The following is a 15,347-nucleotide window of genomic DNA, read 5'->3' on the forward strand; positions in this document are numbered from 1 at the left end:
GTGTATATTTCTATGTTGGTATTTTATTTAAAATGTGCATATTTCTATGTTAGTATTTTATTTAAAATGTGCATATTTCTATGTTGGTATTTTATTTAAAATGTGTATATTTCTATGTTACTATTTTATTTAAAATGTGTATATTTCTATGTTACTATTTTATTTAAAATGTGCATATTTCTATGTTAGTATTTTATTTAAAATGTGCATATTTCTATGTTACTATTTTATTTAAAATGTGCATATTTCTATGTTACTATTTTATTTAAAATGTGCATATTTCTATGTTACTATTTTATTTAAAATGTGCATATTTCTATGTTAGTATTTTATTTAAAATGTGCATATTTCTATGTTACTATTTTATTTAAAATGTGTATATTTCTGTTACTATTTTATTTAAAATGTGCATATTTCTATGTTAGTATTTTATTTAAAATGTGCATATTTCTATGTTAGTATTTTATTTAAAATGTGCATATTTCTATGTTAGTATTTTATTTAAAATGTGCATATTTCTATGTTAGTATTTTATTTAAAATGTGCATATTTCTGTGTTAGTATTTTATTTAAAATGTGCATATTTCTATGTTACTATTTTATTTAAAATGTGTATATTTCTATGTTAGTATTTTATTTAAAATGTGCATATTTCTACGTTAGTATTTTATTTAAAATATGCATATTTCTATGTTACTATTTTATTTAAAATGTGTATATTTCTGTGTTACTATTTTATTTAAAATGTGTATATTTCTATGTTACTATTTTATTTAAAATGTGCATATTTCTACGTTAGTATTTTATTTAAAATGTGCATATTTCTATGTTAGTATTTTATTTAAAATGTGCATATTTCTATGTTAGTATTTTATTTAAAATGTGCATATTTCTATGTTAGTATTTTATTTAAAATGTGCATATTTCTATGTTAGTATTTTATTTAAAATGTGCATATTTCTATGTTACTATTTTATTTAAAATGTGTATATTTCTATGTTACTATTTTATTTAAAATGTGCATATTTCTGTGTTAGTATTTTATTTAAAATGTGCATATTTCTATGTTACTATTTTATTTAAAATGTGCATATTTCTATGTTACTATTTTATTTAAAATGTGCATATTTCTATGTTAGTATTTTATTTAAAATGTGCATATTTCTATGTTAGTATTTTATTTAAAATGTGCATATTTCTGTGTTACTATTTTATTTAAAATGTGCATATTTCTATGTTACTATTTTATTTAAAATGTGCATATTTCTATGTTACTATTTTATTTAAAATGTGCATATTTCTATGTTAGTATTTTATTTAAAATGTGCATATTTCTATGTTAGTATTTTATTTAAAATGTGCATATTTCTATGTTAGTATTTTATTTAAAATGTGCATATTTCTATGTTAGTATTTTATTTAAAATGTGCATATTTCTATGTTAGTATTTTATTTAAAATGTGCATATTTCTATGTTAGTATTTTATTTAAAATGTGCATATTTCTATGTTAGTATTTTATTTAAAATGTGCATATTTCTATGTTAGTATTTTATTTAAAATGTGCATATTTCTATGTTAGTATTTTATTTAAAATGTGCATATTTCTATGTTAGTATTTTATTTAAAATGTGCATATTTCTATGTTAGTATTTTATTTAAAATGTGCATATTTCTATGTTAGTATTTTATTTAAAATGTGCATATTTCTATGTTAGTATTTTATTTAAAATGTGCATATTTCTATGTTAGTATTTTATTTAAAATGTGCATATTTCTATGTTACTATTTTATTTAAAATGTGCATATTTCTATGTTAGTATTTTATTTAAAATGTGCATATTTCTATGTTAGTATTTTATTTAAAATGTGCATATTTCTATGTTAGTATTTTATTTAAAATGTGCATATTTCTATGTTAGTATTTTATTTAAAATGTGCATATTTCTATGTTAGTATTTTATTTAAAATGTGCATATTTCTATGTTAGTATTTTATTTAAAATGTGCATATTTCTATGTTAGTATTTTATGACTACTGACTATTGTATTAGGTGGACTGTTTGAGTCTAGCAATTATATATTGTACATCTGTAGTTATGACGACCAACAGTCTAGCTAAGAAGTACTGCTTTGTTCATGATACTATTTCATCAAAAGGGGCAAAGTCCAAAGTTTGTCTGCATTTATATTTCATATGATAAATTACTTGTGTTATCTAATACCTGAAAAATATTGGCAGATAACAAATACTAGTATGGTAAAAAGTATACTGAATGTATACTTATTCTACACTAAAAGTATACTTGTCAATGGCAAGTACATTTTAAGTATACTTTAAATAGACTAGGCTGTGATGATATCTGAACGAAGTTTTGTAAATGCAGCCATAAACAAAGTAGAATAGCATTTAGTCAATCAAAACGAACAATTTGATGACATTATTTCTTTGGGTGTACTGAGATATTTGCTATTGGCAGCAAAACTAAACAAAACAATACTGTGAGCTAATTCTATACTCCTCTCAAGCCAAAAATAACAAGAAAACCAGATTAGTTTAACATACTAAGTACTTATTGTCATTCAAAATGGTGTCTCAATCCTGTTTTTCCCCACTTTGTTTGTTGTGTACAAATAAATACCCTCCTCCCCTTGAAAGAGGATTACGTACAAGACTGTAAGAGTGATTGAGTGATATTTTGTTTACTTACGCTGATGAATTAATGCAATCTGTCAACCACTGACCAACAAGACCATAGGAGTCCTGACCTGAAAATAGCTGATTAAAAAATCTTGGATTTGCTGAAAAAGAAAAAGATTGTGTCTCAATTAAGTTGGTAATATTTACTATTACACGTACAGCACAATATGATTTGTATATACTCTAGTACCAAAAATTCAAGAATGGCCTGTTGTAATGTTTTCATTAACTGAACTGTTTTGCACGTAGGACATTGTGTCCAACTTTCTGACAGATAAAAATTTATGCAAGATAAATCTAGACAGTATCGAGCATTCAGGGCTGCATTTTATTACATTTATGTCACTGTGACCCTCTGGATGAATTCAATCATGGCAGTAACCAAATTTTCTTGTTCATATGTGGATGAAACAACTCAGTTAAAGGCCCATGATTCAAGGCCAGGTTCTCAGATAGTGCTAACTTATCAGTGAGTGGAGCCCTACAGTTGAAACTATTCTTTTCTTATAGACAACCATTTTCTATAGCTCTGCCAAACAACTCTTTTTCTATAGCCTTGGCGGGATTTATTCAAGCTTAACTGGTTGACAAGTTTTTTTGGAATTAAAACTATTCTTCATCATCTTCTGGTGTACACTTGTTAAAAGTTTGTGTCAGATTAGGATGATACTTTGGGTGCGAAAACAGTTTTCTGGCAGAGATATAGAATTTGGTCCTGAACAAATGAATGATTCTATCTACTATCTTCATGGTGCCACTGATATGAGTACTAATTCAAGAACATGGAATTCAACATTGGGCTTTTAAAAAGTTACAGTGTGTTCTACATACACGTGTTGTACTTATTGAAGGCATGTCATCTACAGTCATAAAAAGGAGACCTCTGCAACCAACATTCCATCCTATCTCATTTACATAATTTTTTTAATGGTTTCCTGTTCTTCCAACTCATATGCAAAATATGTTTTTCTAAATCTAGACAAAGATAGTTTGTTGAAGTTATACGGAACCATGTGCATACTTCATTTTTTGTGTTCACACTTCGTGTACAACAATTGCAGAAATAACATCACCATCTTTCCCTTTTTTCCAAATAAAAAACTAAAATGTAGTGACTGTAGTATGATTACTTAGAAGTCCTCTTTACCTGGTAAGACACTATATTTGAATGTGTCTCTCAGCAACTGTAGTAATGTTTCTGAATTTTCTCCATCATCTTTGATCTTGAAGTCAAAGAGTTGTCGAAGTTGGTCTGGTTCATAGTAATCCACAACTAACATGAAAATAAGAAAATGTAGAAAGGTTTGTTACTAAATATTTACATTGTACAAATCAGATAGTGTAACCGTTTTCAACAAAAATCAATATACTACATGTAGCTGGTACCAGTTCCTGACTGGGAGATTTTCTAAACTGAGCATGCTCAGATGCAAAAAACCTTGGGATTATTTCTAATTAATGCAATACTTCATCTGGGATAATCAGAACATGCCTGCTGCACGGGTCTGGGTAACCAAGACGACATGGAGATCATTGTAGTTACAAACAATTGACACATTGTCTGAAAGTGATCAATTTGATATTGACACTACATTTCCCATAATGCACCATTCAAGATATTCAAAATAGCAGGTTTGCATGTTCCATATTGATAAGTAGTTTTAAAAACCCAAAGTAAAGGAAACATTATGGACATTAAAACATGAACTTTCCAATTTTCAATTTCATATTCCTTTCACACTACTCTTGATGCCTTCAAAAGTGATCTATTATCAATGCCGTTTTATTATGCTTGTTGTCAATGAATCGTGATATCACTTCACGGACTACTCCATATTCAAAGTCCCATGGAATTACAATGAAAAATACATACACTATAATAAGCCCTTATTGTTGGCCTCATAACAAATTAAGAATTCAACACAGCACTAGCAAACAGAAGGCTACTGATGACAGCCATACTGCTAGAAATTCCAGAAAGGGTAAACATTTTCATTATTTGTCTACTTTCAATTTCTCATAAGTATATTTAACTTAAGAATTGAAGACATTCAGAAGTTGATTTCTTCTAAAGTTTCAAGGATAGCAGTGTCTACAACATTAGAATAAGTGACTTAATAAGCTGTACTAACTATTTCCTGCTTCATCAATTAGCTTCCTGAACATTTAGTCTCTACCTAGTTTTCATAATCTTTATATTCTATTTTTTAGGATATCGTAATTATAAACGAAAATGTCTGTGAACTGTACATGTAGCTAATAATCTGTGTAATCCAAAGTATCTGCAATTTCTCTAAATTCATAATGTTATGGATACATTTCTAAAATAATTATTATTCTGTTCTGTTGCATTAATTGGGTCAAGAATACAAATTTCATGGTCATCTATTCCTATATATCCATGTTTCTCATGGTATTTTCGTATATTAATTTTGTACATTAACTTTGTACATTAATTTTGTACATTAGTTTTGTATATTAACTTTGTACATTAATTTTGTATTTTTGGCTAAGTTAATGTACAATGTTAATGTACAAAATTAATGTACAAAGTTAATGTACAAAGTCTTTGTACATTAACTTTGTATATTAATTTTGTACATTAACTTTGTACATTAATTTTGTACATTAATTTTGTATATTAACTTTGTACATTAATTTTGTACATTAATTTTGTACATTAATTTTGTATATTAATTTTGTACATTAACTTTGTACATTAATTTTGTACATTAACTTTGTACATTAATTTTGTATATTAATTTTGTACATTAACTTTGTACATTAACTTTGTACATTAACTTTGTACATTAATTTGGTACATTAACTTTGTACATTAACTTAGCCAAAAAGATATGTGTAGCTCAAGCCTCTTGCTGACCCGTATGTGGTACAATAATGATATTGCAGACAGAAGAGTTGTAGCCATGCTGGCAGCACCAACCAGCACTCCTACTCAGAACATGTAACCATACAGCCAAAAACAACTAAGCATTGATTTAGGTGTTTACTTTGTAGAGATTACAGACACAATCTAGGACCTACAGGACAAGATGTATGTTTATATCTACCTTTTGTTTTATGATCTCTTGCTTTGATCACTCCTTCTTTGAAGATGACATCCACGGCATCTTTGAGGAATTTTTGGTCAACTGTCAATTCCTGCATCAAATCAATGTCACTTACATTGAGGGTGTTGACGCTATCATCAGAAAGTTTACCGTGTTCTGTAAGTAGAATAACAAGAGAAAATAGCATCAGATTCACATTCAGATATTGAACATTATTTCTGTTGTGTTCCAGTGAATCTTGCTGCAAAACACTAAGAATACATGGTTCTCACTTGCAGGATTCGTGGCATGGGGGTTCTGTTATTATTGCATATGTTTATCCAAAACAACAAATTTCCATAAAAATTATACTATACGATCATGGACTATTGTGTAGAACGAATGAATGTCTTCATTTACATATCATTTGCATACAGGTATATAATAATGCTTGCGGTATTGCACTGCAGTGCAATACCACTAGTATGCATGTGCACCAGTGCAAGTAATCTCTGGTACATAAGTAAGGCCTAACAAAAACAAATTATGTAGTTCCATTTTAGAATAGGTGGGGTAGGCAGATTTTTTATTTTATTTTTTATATATATATAATATTTTTTTCATATGCGAGTGTGTAGTTCAGGTAGTTATGTTTTCCATTGTTTTCCATATGGTCTCTGTGTTATTGGTTGGAAGAACAAATTTTATATTGTCTTTTTACGTTGATGTCACTGTCAGTTTCCACATCCACTATTTCTTGCAAGACACAATTTTCGTGATTTTATCATTTTTTCTCGACTATGTGAAAAAAAGTTTAGGGTTGGCATGAAAAACTAGGTGTGGTCGGGTAACCAGAACCAAAGAATCTTTTTAAATTCTTTGCACACGATTTTGATCAAGCTACTACAAAGAAATATGAACCATAATTTCCTCTTTAAAGTTTGACTTTCAAACAATTGTCATCAGAATGGACTCCTAATTACTTGAAATTTTCTGGATGTCTTTTATTATTCTATTCAACTATAAATGGTGTATAGTTTAATATTGCCAAGTCCTCTCCAGATGTGGTTTTTGAAATTGTGTGGACAAAGAAAGGGTGAAATTTTATTGTTATGCAAAAAGAAACATCCTGTCCTCTATGTATGTCTGACAAAATGTGCTTTTCCTGTTTCTGTTAATGTGTACATTGAATGCCAGTTTGTAAAACATTGATAAGTTTACTACTTCATCTATACTTTTTAAAAATACATAAATGAAATTGTATTTCAGTCATGTATGATGTATATAGTGTCAATGTCAAGGCATAGACCCTCCACCAACGTGGAGGGTCTATGGTCAAGGTGAGGAGATTCAATACCAGGTCATTGCATTAAAGTTAACGATCAGTGGAGCTATAAGAAGTACATAGGATTATTCTCTTTCTTCTCAGCCAACATTTGTTAAGCTCCAAAAGACATCTGTTTTCACATGCAAATTTTGACCCAAATTTGAACTGAACCTAACCCCGATGTTAGGGTAGTAATCTATTATATACATAGACATAAAATTACAACACAACAATTAAAACTATGACTTTGCAATCAAGCTTATGACAGAACTTTTCCTTATTATCAGTAAGTTATGTTTAAATGTTTTATTGATGGAAGGTGAGGCACCTTTCTACACGATGACAGTGTACTAACACTCTTGCAATAATTGATACGGTAGGTGAGGCACCTTTCTACACGATGACAGTGTGTAACACTCTTGCAATAATTGATATGGTACATGTAGGTGATGCACCTTGTACACGACGACAGCGTAATAATACTCTTGCAATAATTGATATGGTAGGTGAGACACCTTTCTACACGATGACAGTGTAATAATACTCTTGCAATCAGCTAATCATGACAAAACTTTCCCTATATTCACCAATAATTTGCATGGTAAGTGAGACGCCTTTCCACCTGATGACAATATGAGTATATTCTTCTCTTTTCATATAATTTGCATACAATGTTACTGTATTAAAGTGGGTCAGGCTAGTTCATTGGTCCGTAGAACCTAAAAATGGCATTCTCAGGGTTTTTGCAGGTGTCAAATTACAGGGCAATTCTCTTTTGGGGGTAACCAAACTCTTTTGGTTGGCCAAAGCATCTAATAAGCAATCTAATCCTAAGGCTTGTTTGCTTTACTCTGTTCAAATTTCAGACAATAGTTGATCATTGATCTGTTCCTTTTTTATACACAATGACTCAGCAAATTATAAGCTTGATTATCTTAAAAATTCCTACACTATTTTCTTTAAAAGTCTGAAATCATGAAAATATGCAGTCGAACAAGTCTTGAAAAAAGCTTTCTACCCCACAAACACATGTACTTTCAAACTGAATTAGTCAGTTGCATCAACAATGTTGTCAAAATTCAGTCATGGTCAGTAAACAGGACAAGTCAGTAAGCATTTATTCATAGTCCTAATGGAGGGATATAAATGTACTATCTGCAAACATTGCAAAATTTCACAAAAACTTTGATCAAAACTGTTGTACTTATGATTGGTAATACAGTATGAATTTTATTAAAGCAGCTTCCTTATTTGCTAAACTACACATTTGGAGCTAGCCCAGACGGAAATGGGTGTTTTGTAGGTGTAGAATACGTGTACTAAAATATGCAAGACTTTTCTTATTTCAAAACTTTCACTTCCATATTGAAACTATGATGGATAAACTCAGGTCAGTATACTTTCACCTCTATGGTCTGTTAACTTTTAATGCATGCATCAAACATAACAAAATTAAACTGAACCATCTATTGACTGTCTGAGAATCTTGCTATAGAGATATTCTGAATTCATTCTGAAATATTTTCAGGTTAAAAATTGCACTGACAGAAAAAAGACAGTACATGATACAAATGTATCAGCCACTGCACTTTCTGATTGGCATCTCATGCAGGATCCTGCTTTTATATTGCAACACATCTTTTGTTATGCAAATGATATAACTTGTTCTATCACAGAATTCCAAACACTGAGCCTCATATAAGAACAAAGTTTACCTATTAAATGGCAGTTTACACTACTAAATTCAAACTCCCAACAAAAATAAAATGCACTTTTTATCTGTTACATATGTACAATTATTAAAACCAAATAAACCAAACTCACCAATTTCCATTTTGTTAGTAGGTTTTTGTTATTGTTGACATGCACTGTGTGACCAACTGAGTACTCTAAGAGTTAACACTATTCCTTTTATACTTTAGCTGTTTACTATTTTCATATAGTTAAGGGGTACTATAAAATAAGTTGACCTAAGCACTGAAGAAGGTATACAATTAATCTCTGCCCAGGCAGAAATGGGTGTAGCCCCAATGACAAGCATTTATTCAAGACATCAAGCCCCTTTGCAGCATTGCCATAAAAAGCCCACCTCCATTACTTCTGGTCTAACTTTCCACACACCACTGCATTCAGTAGGGACATTGGGGGCATATTGGATTTTGTCATAAAATCATGTAGCATTCAAATACTAATGATAAAGTTTGTCTTTCTTTAATTATCACAGATGTTTTGAAATGATGGAACTATCCACCAACTAAATGGAAACTTAAAGATCAGAAAGGAATATCATTGTTGTAACTGGCAAGTTTAAAAGAGTTAATTTTTCACTTTATATCGATTACGTAAGTTACCGTATCCTAAAACCTTATGTAGTCTGTAAAATACAGACATTCATGGCACACTATCAGCCAGTGCTCATTGAAGCCTGGGCTGAACAACATTATGTTACTTACATTCTACCTGTGACCTATGATTATTAAGGCAAGACAGGGGAAAGGTCCCCTAGTCTGGATGCCAACATGGTCTCCAACTAGTGGAGGTGTAATGGTAACGATACCGCATACATGTAGGAACTAGACTAAAGGTCCCCTAACTTCATGGGGGTTATTGTCAAACTTAATGCATACAGTGAACAAGGCAGTGATTCCTTGAATACTATGAAAACCCATGACAACAATGAGCAGCTGGTGATATTGGTAATAAATTTGGTATGTGTGATGTATTGGGAATGCATGTGTTGTTACAAAAAGTTTATATGTATAAACATATACAATTTTGGACAAAACAAGAAACTGGGGCATGTTTGTTACTCGTACAGAAAAGCCATTACTATTCATTACTCTTCATAATTCGAGATTAGGATGTCAAGAACACCAAGTTGGCAATCTCCACTTAATTTTCATGACATACTATGATGCAATATTCATTGTGATTTAACATATCGTGTTGTTGTACAAATGAAGTGATGCATGATTACTATTTAATACTGCCATTGAATTCTTATAAAACAATCAGCAATAGTAACTTCAAAAATATATCATTAAATTTTCATTTTCATTATTTCAGGTTGTTTTAGCAATGAGAAACTGACAACTCATCATGACAAGAGTGACAATATTAGCCTGGCACAATATCACTTTCAACACAGTAATACTTTCAGGTACAAGCATGGAAGGTCTGACAGCTGATATCGGTATAGCTGATAACAGATACAAATTTGTACTCTGAGTCCCAGGATTACAGGTATGGCCAAGGTATAGAAATATGGTTAAGATTCAAATAATAATTAAACTAAAATTTGTTATCATAAACTGTATGGCGAGAGGTTAATTCTATACTTTTCTTATGTCCCCTGGGGAAAAATAAGTAATAAATTTGAATTAAAATATGGCTCTTGTTTGACATGGGTGTATGTTTTATTTAATAATTGTAGTAAAATAATATTATCTTTTTATAAGTTTTTTGGAGGTTTTCCCTGCCCTCAGAGAGTATTAAATAATACCTAGTACAGTAATTATTTTTCTGAACTATTACTGTATGTTCAATGACATAGATTAGACAGATGATCTTTTTATTTGTTTATATGTTATATAATACATTGAGTTATGGCCAACCTTTTGATTTTTAACATTAGGATTGCATTTATAGGTATTAACAATTATTGATTTTTATCAAAGAATGTGCCTCAGTGATAAACTCTTCAAACTTTATTTATTCAAGAAAAATTCTACCTCTTTTCAGTTAAAATCAATAAAAAAACATCTGATGTCACTCTCAAATATTTTAAAATAAGTCAGTCATATCATAATTTTAATAGTCAATTTAGAATTCAGCCAACTACTGTTTATTAAGACTCACAGGCACTTGACTAGAGATCTATGAATAAATGGATATTGAATAAAATGATACAGTTTACAAACTAAATGTCTAATGTTTCCTGTATATGGATGCTATGTTGTGCGCCATAAGAATTCAGTGTTTTATGTGACTTGCAAATGTCTCAGCATTTACATATGCTCTGTAACGAATGAAAATGTATTACCTGAGTGTGAGTGCATGTATATATACTATAACCCTTACTCAGTGTACACTATTGAGTTTTGTGTTGTGTTTTTACATGTTCTGCATGTTGTATGTTTATTTATTGAATACCCTATTCACCCTGTCTATATACATTGAGTAAAGGTGAGCTATTCAAATTATTCAGTACCCAGTTCATCGATTAATCAAACAATATATTCAATAACTCACGGTCATCATTATGATTGACATGTATCAACAGTCTGACAACCATGTGTCAATCATAATGATCACATTTGTGTCATTGGCCAATCACAGGCAAGGGATTTCAGAGGTCAAAGATAGCATGTCTAATTTCGATTTTACCCGTTCACCAGGGTCAGCGTAGCTGAAATCTTTGCTATTTTAATACCTTGTTATTGAACTCTTGTCAGTTGATGGTGGGTGTTATTGAATATATTGTTTATCTGATTAATCGATGATGGTTTTATGGTCATAGTTGAAGAATTTTGTCTAGAAATTTTTGTTATTGAAGTTTATGCAGACGAGTTCCACCGGGTATCAAATAATATGAATAGCTCACCTTTACTCTGTCATAATATAGACAGGGTGAATAGGGTATGGAGTAAATAAACATACAACATGCAGAACATGTAAAAACACAATACAAAACTCAATACTCTACATTTAGTAAGGCTTACAGTATATATACATGCACTCAGGTAATACATTTTCATTCGTTACGGAGCATAATTTATGTAAATGCTGAGTATAGCGTACACAGTGCAGTGTGTACATTTGCAAGTCACATAAAACACTGCATTCTTATGGTGCACAACATGGCATGCATACACAGGAAACATTAGACATTTAGTTTGTTAACTGTGTATCATTTTATTGAATATCCATTTATTCATAGATCTCGAATTGGGTGCCTGTGTTAAAAATTCTATGGAAAAAACCAGATTGACTATTTCTTTGAAAACAAGACAGCAACCACCAATTTCCTTTGTAATTTCTACAGAACTAGGAACAAGTTAGCTTTCATATGGCAAAGACTGGAGAGAATGGAAGAAATTTGCCAGAGGTACATTCTACCTATTCATATTCTGGATGTGATAATTATAAATGTATACACTATAAGATGCTAGTTTGGCTATATACATTTATGTTATTCTTGCAAACCAGAGCTGTTATTTTTTCCGCTACACTTCAAAATAAAGTGGGGCAGCACATTAAGAACAGTGCCGTAAAACAGGCTGTGGTTTGCAACGATGATTTATGTATACGAGAAAAGAATGTTTATAGCATCCGTCAAGAAAACTACATTTCTTCATTGGATTTTTTGCAATAAGTATTGGTGCTAAAACAAATTAATAAATACATGTATATAAACTAGAGTAATAATAGTTAACAAAATAAGGTTTAGACAGGTCTATGGACAGCCATTTCACCTTTTTCACAAATTCTAGCATGATCAATAAAATGAAATTCTAAAGCTGACATTTCAAGGACTTTTTTCTTTATTCTAATTGTCTATGATGATCATTTTTGTCATATGACCTTTGACCTCAAATAACAGCTGTCAAGTCACTATAGAATAATGACCCAGAAATATTTCCCATTCTTCAAAGAGCTAGCACAATTTTTGTGGAAAAAACATATTTATTTCTGAAATTATATTGCATTAATTTTATATAATGAACAATCATTCAAATCACCCATTTATGTGGGAGTTTTGTTATGCTTTTTGTTTCTAAGGCCCATATCAGATTGAAAATATGGACAAGAAAAGGTTGTTTGGCAGAGCTTTATAGAAGAATATTGGCCAAGGCCAAAAGAATAATGTTATCATTTCTGATCCACGGGGCTCCACTGATAACACCAATGTGAGAACATCATGTCATGGGATAGAATTAGGTTCCTTAAAATATCATACAATATTTTAACAATACTCAATTCCTGTATTACTCTCACAGGTAGACACTATCACGGTACGATCGTGAAAACAGCATTAACAATTTATTTGAGAAGAGAAATGATACCAACATGTGGTAGTTTCTTGTGAAATGTATTTGTCTACAACTCACCATAGATAGACGGATTGGTTGATTTCATTCGTTTCACATCAGTAGCCATGATTGTTGTTTTAGTCGATGAAAATAAACCTGTTGACAAAATAATCAGAATAAAATATTATAGACTACATACATACTAACCTCATACATGCATGTAATTTACTTCATTTTATCTTCATCTATAAAGATTAACCTTTGAAATGAAATATTTTACTCTGAATATTATCACATCAAGTTTATTTCCAAAAGTTTTCCTTCAGTTGATTTAGTATCAGTACTGAGTTTCAATACCCTGGAATTTTTCCTTGACGCTGCATGATTTTTGCTACAATAAAGTCGGGGGGGGGGGGGGGGGGGGGGGGTCAAAATCCTTACATGACGACTTATGATGGGATAAGATGACTCCACAGACACCTGTATGTTTCAAAATACAATTATTGATAATATTGATCATCAATATTATGCATTTGACTGATACATGAAAAAGGTAAATAATGCTTGTTTCTAAGCCTACTAAATTCCATGAATGGTTATATGTTGTGATATAACCAAACAGTAAAAAAAACAGTAATTTTTACCCCCTTTCAGTGTCACTTAATATTGCCAAATATGTCAATATTGTAGATAATTCATTATATTTTTAAACATATTTTGGGTCACAAGTGTCTGTGGATGACACTGTCAAGATCATCAAAAAACAGCAAGCTATGAAAGCTAATAATACATACATACATACATAAAGAATTATTAAGCAATGGGAGTCGGTGCGGGTTTCCACCCCCACCCCCCCCCCCACCCCCACCCTCCCCCTCCAATCTCAATGAATATAAAATTATATGCCAAAAAAAAACACATTTGCTGGGTGAAATTCAATTATGGGTTTGGCGAAAAGTTAACTTAAACGAGTGCCTACTATGATTCGGTTGTTGGATAGAGCACGGACGGCAAATGGGTACACAGATGATGCAATATGATATCTGCGCCGTGTTATGATTCACATGCGTCCAAGGGATTCACATGCGTCCAAGGAAATGATCATGCGTTGGTATTTACTCATCGAGGCCTCAACATACGGTAGCGCTTCGTGAGATCGGTATTTTATTTGAGCACATCAAATCGAAGCATATTTTCAAACCCTTTGTCATTTACAGTAGTTAGAATGAAAAAGTGAAAGAAAGTGATACAAAATATTAAGAAAAATGTCCAACTTGCAACTTTCTTGTAAAATTTTTGAACGTTGTGACCTGTGGACATGTTGGCTGAGGGAAAAATATTGGCTAAAAATGCTGAACTTTCAGGGGGAAACCTTTGAAAAATAATTTCTGGAATATAGAGAATGGAATTAATTTTTGTTTTGCATACTGTGTAACCAATAAATAATAAGTTTATACTTCCAGTAGCACTAGTAGTACGACATGCGATATGCACAGAGAAAGAAAAGAGCGAACCTTTGGTAGATGTTGAAAATCGGGTACATACAATTCTGTTAGCAATCCATTACGCCAACGAAGTGTTGTAACAGTATTAAATGCTAAGTAATTTAGAGAAGGGAATTGAAATAGAATGGAAATATGACTTCCAGTAATTTCGTTTGGGGGGAGACGTGAATTTTACTACACAGGAACTAGAGTTTTGACCGTGACGACGCCATCTCGCCATCAGCTGGTTGACCATGATGTAACTTTCCAGATTTTTTTGTGATTACTCGTACTCTTTGGACCCCACTTTGGACTTGAAGCTGCAACACGCATGTTTACAATCCCTTAGTAAAGACAACCAAGTACTAATATATATATGATAGAAATCGGGAGTATGGTATGTTAGGCATAGAAACTACACGATAGATAGTGCATGTACACACGGAAATTTCCACTATCGCTCAGTTACTAAAAGTGTGTACGTTCATGCGTACGCTACAACGGAACTTCGATGGCACTAATAGTGTTAAATAATAGGGGTGATATCAGGAGAAAGTCAATGCCAGTAATGGTGAAGTGAAAATTTACCCCTCCATCGAAAATTCTTTAAATATCTTGGAAAAAGAGACGAAAATATAACCTACCAAATTTGACAGCAGATTGGGACAGTATGGGACATAGACGTGAGGGTAATGAACGCACCGTTCTATAAAGACCTTGTGGCAACACTGAAGTCATCACAATAGGAAATCCTA

General features: G+C 31.3%; 1 protein-coding gene across 1 annotated transcript in view; it reads right to left on the reverse strand.

Annotated features, from left to right (window-relative positions):
- LOC144447305 (cysteine sulfinic acid decarboxylase-like) overlaps positions 1–15,347 on the reverse strand; it is a 36,783-nt gene extending 21,436 nt beyond the window's left edge. Inside the window, exons 1-5 of the mRNA XM_078137233.1 lie at positions 15,237–15,347; positions 13,187–13,264; positions 5,771–5,926; positions 3,847–3,972; positions 2,710–2,800 (exon numbers count right to left, since the gene is read on the reverse strand). Coding sequence (XP_077993359.1) covers positions 2,710–2,800; positions 3,847–3,972; positions 5,771–5,926; positions 13,187–13,264; positions 15,237–15,330 — 545 coding nt within the window. The 5' untranslated portion in view covers positions 15,331–15,347. The remainder of the gene's footprint in view (positions 1–2,709; positions 2,801–3,846; positions 3,973–5,770; positions 5,927–13,186; positions 13,265–15,236) is intronic.

The sequence above is a fragment of the Glandiceps talaboti genome, chromosome 16, assembly GCF_964340395.1.
Source record: "Glandiceps talaboti chromosome 16, keGlaTala1.1, whole genome shotgun sequence".
Lineage (NCBI taxonomy): Eukaryota > Metazoa > Hemichordata > Enteropneusta > Spengelidae > Glandiceps > Glandiceps talaboti.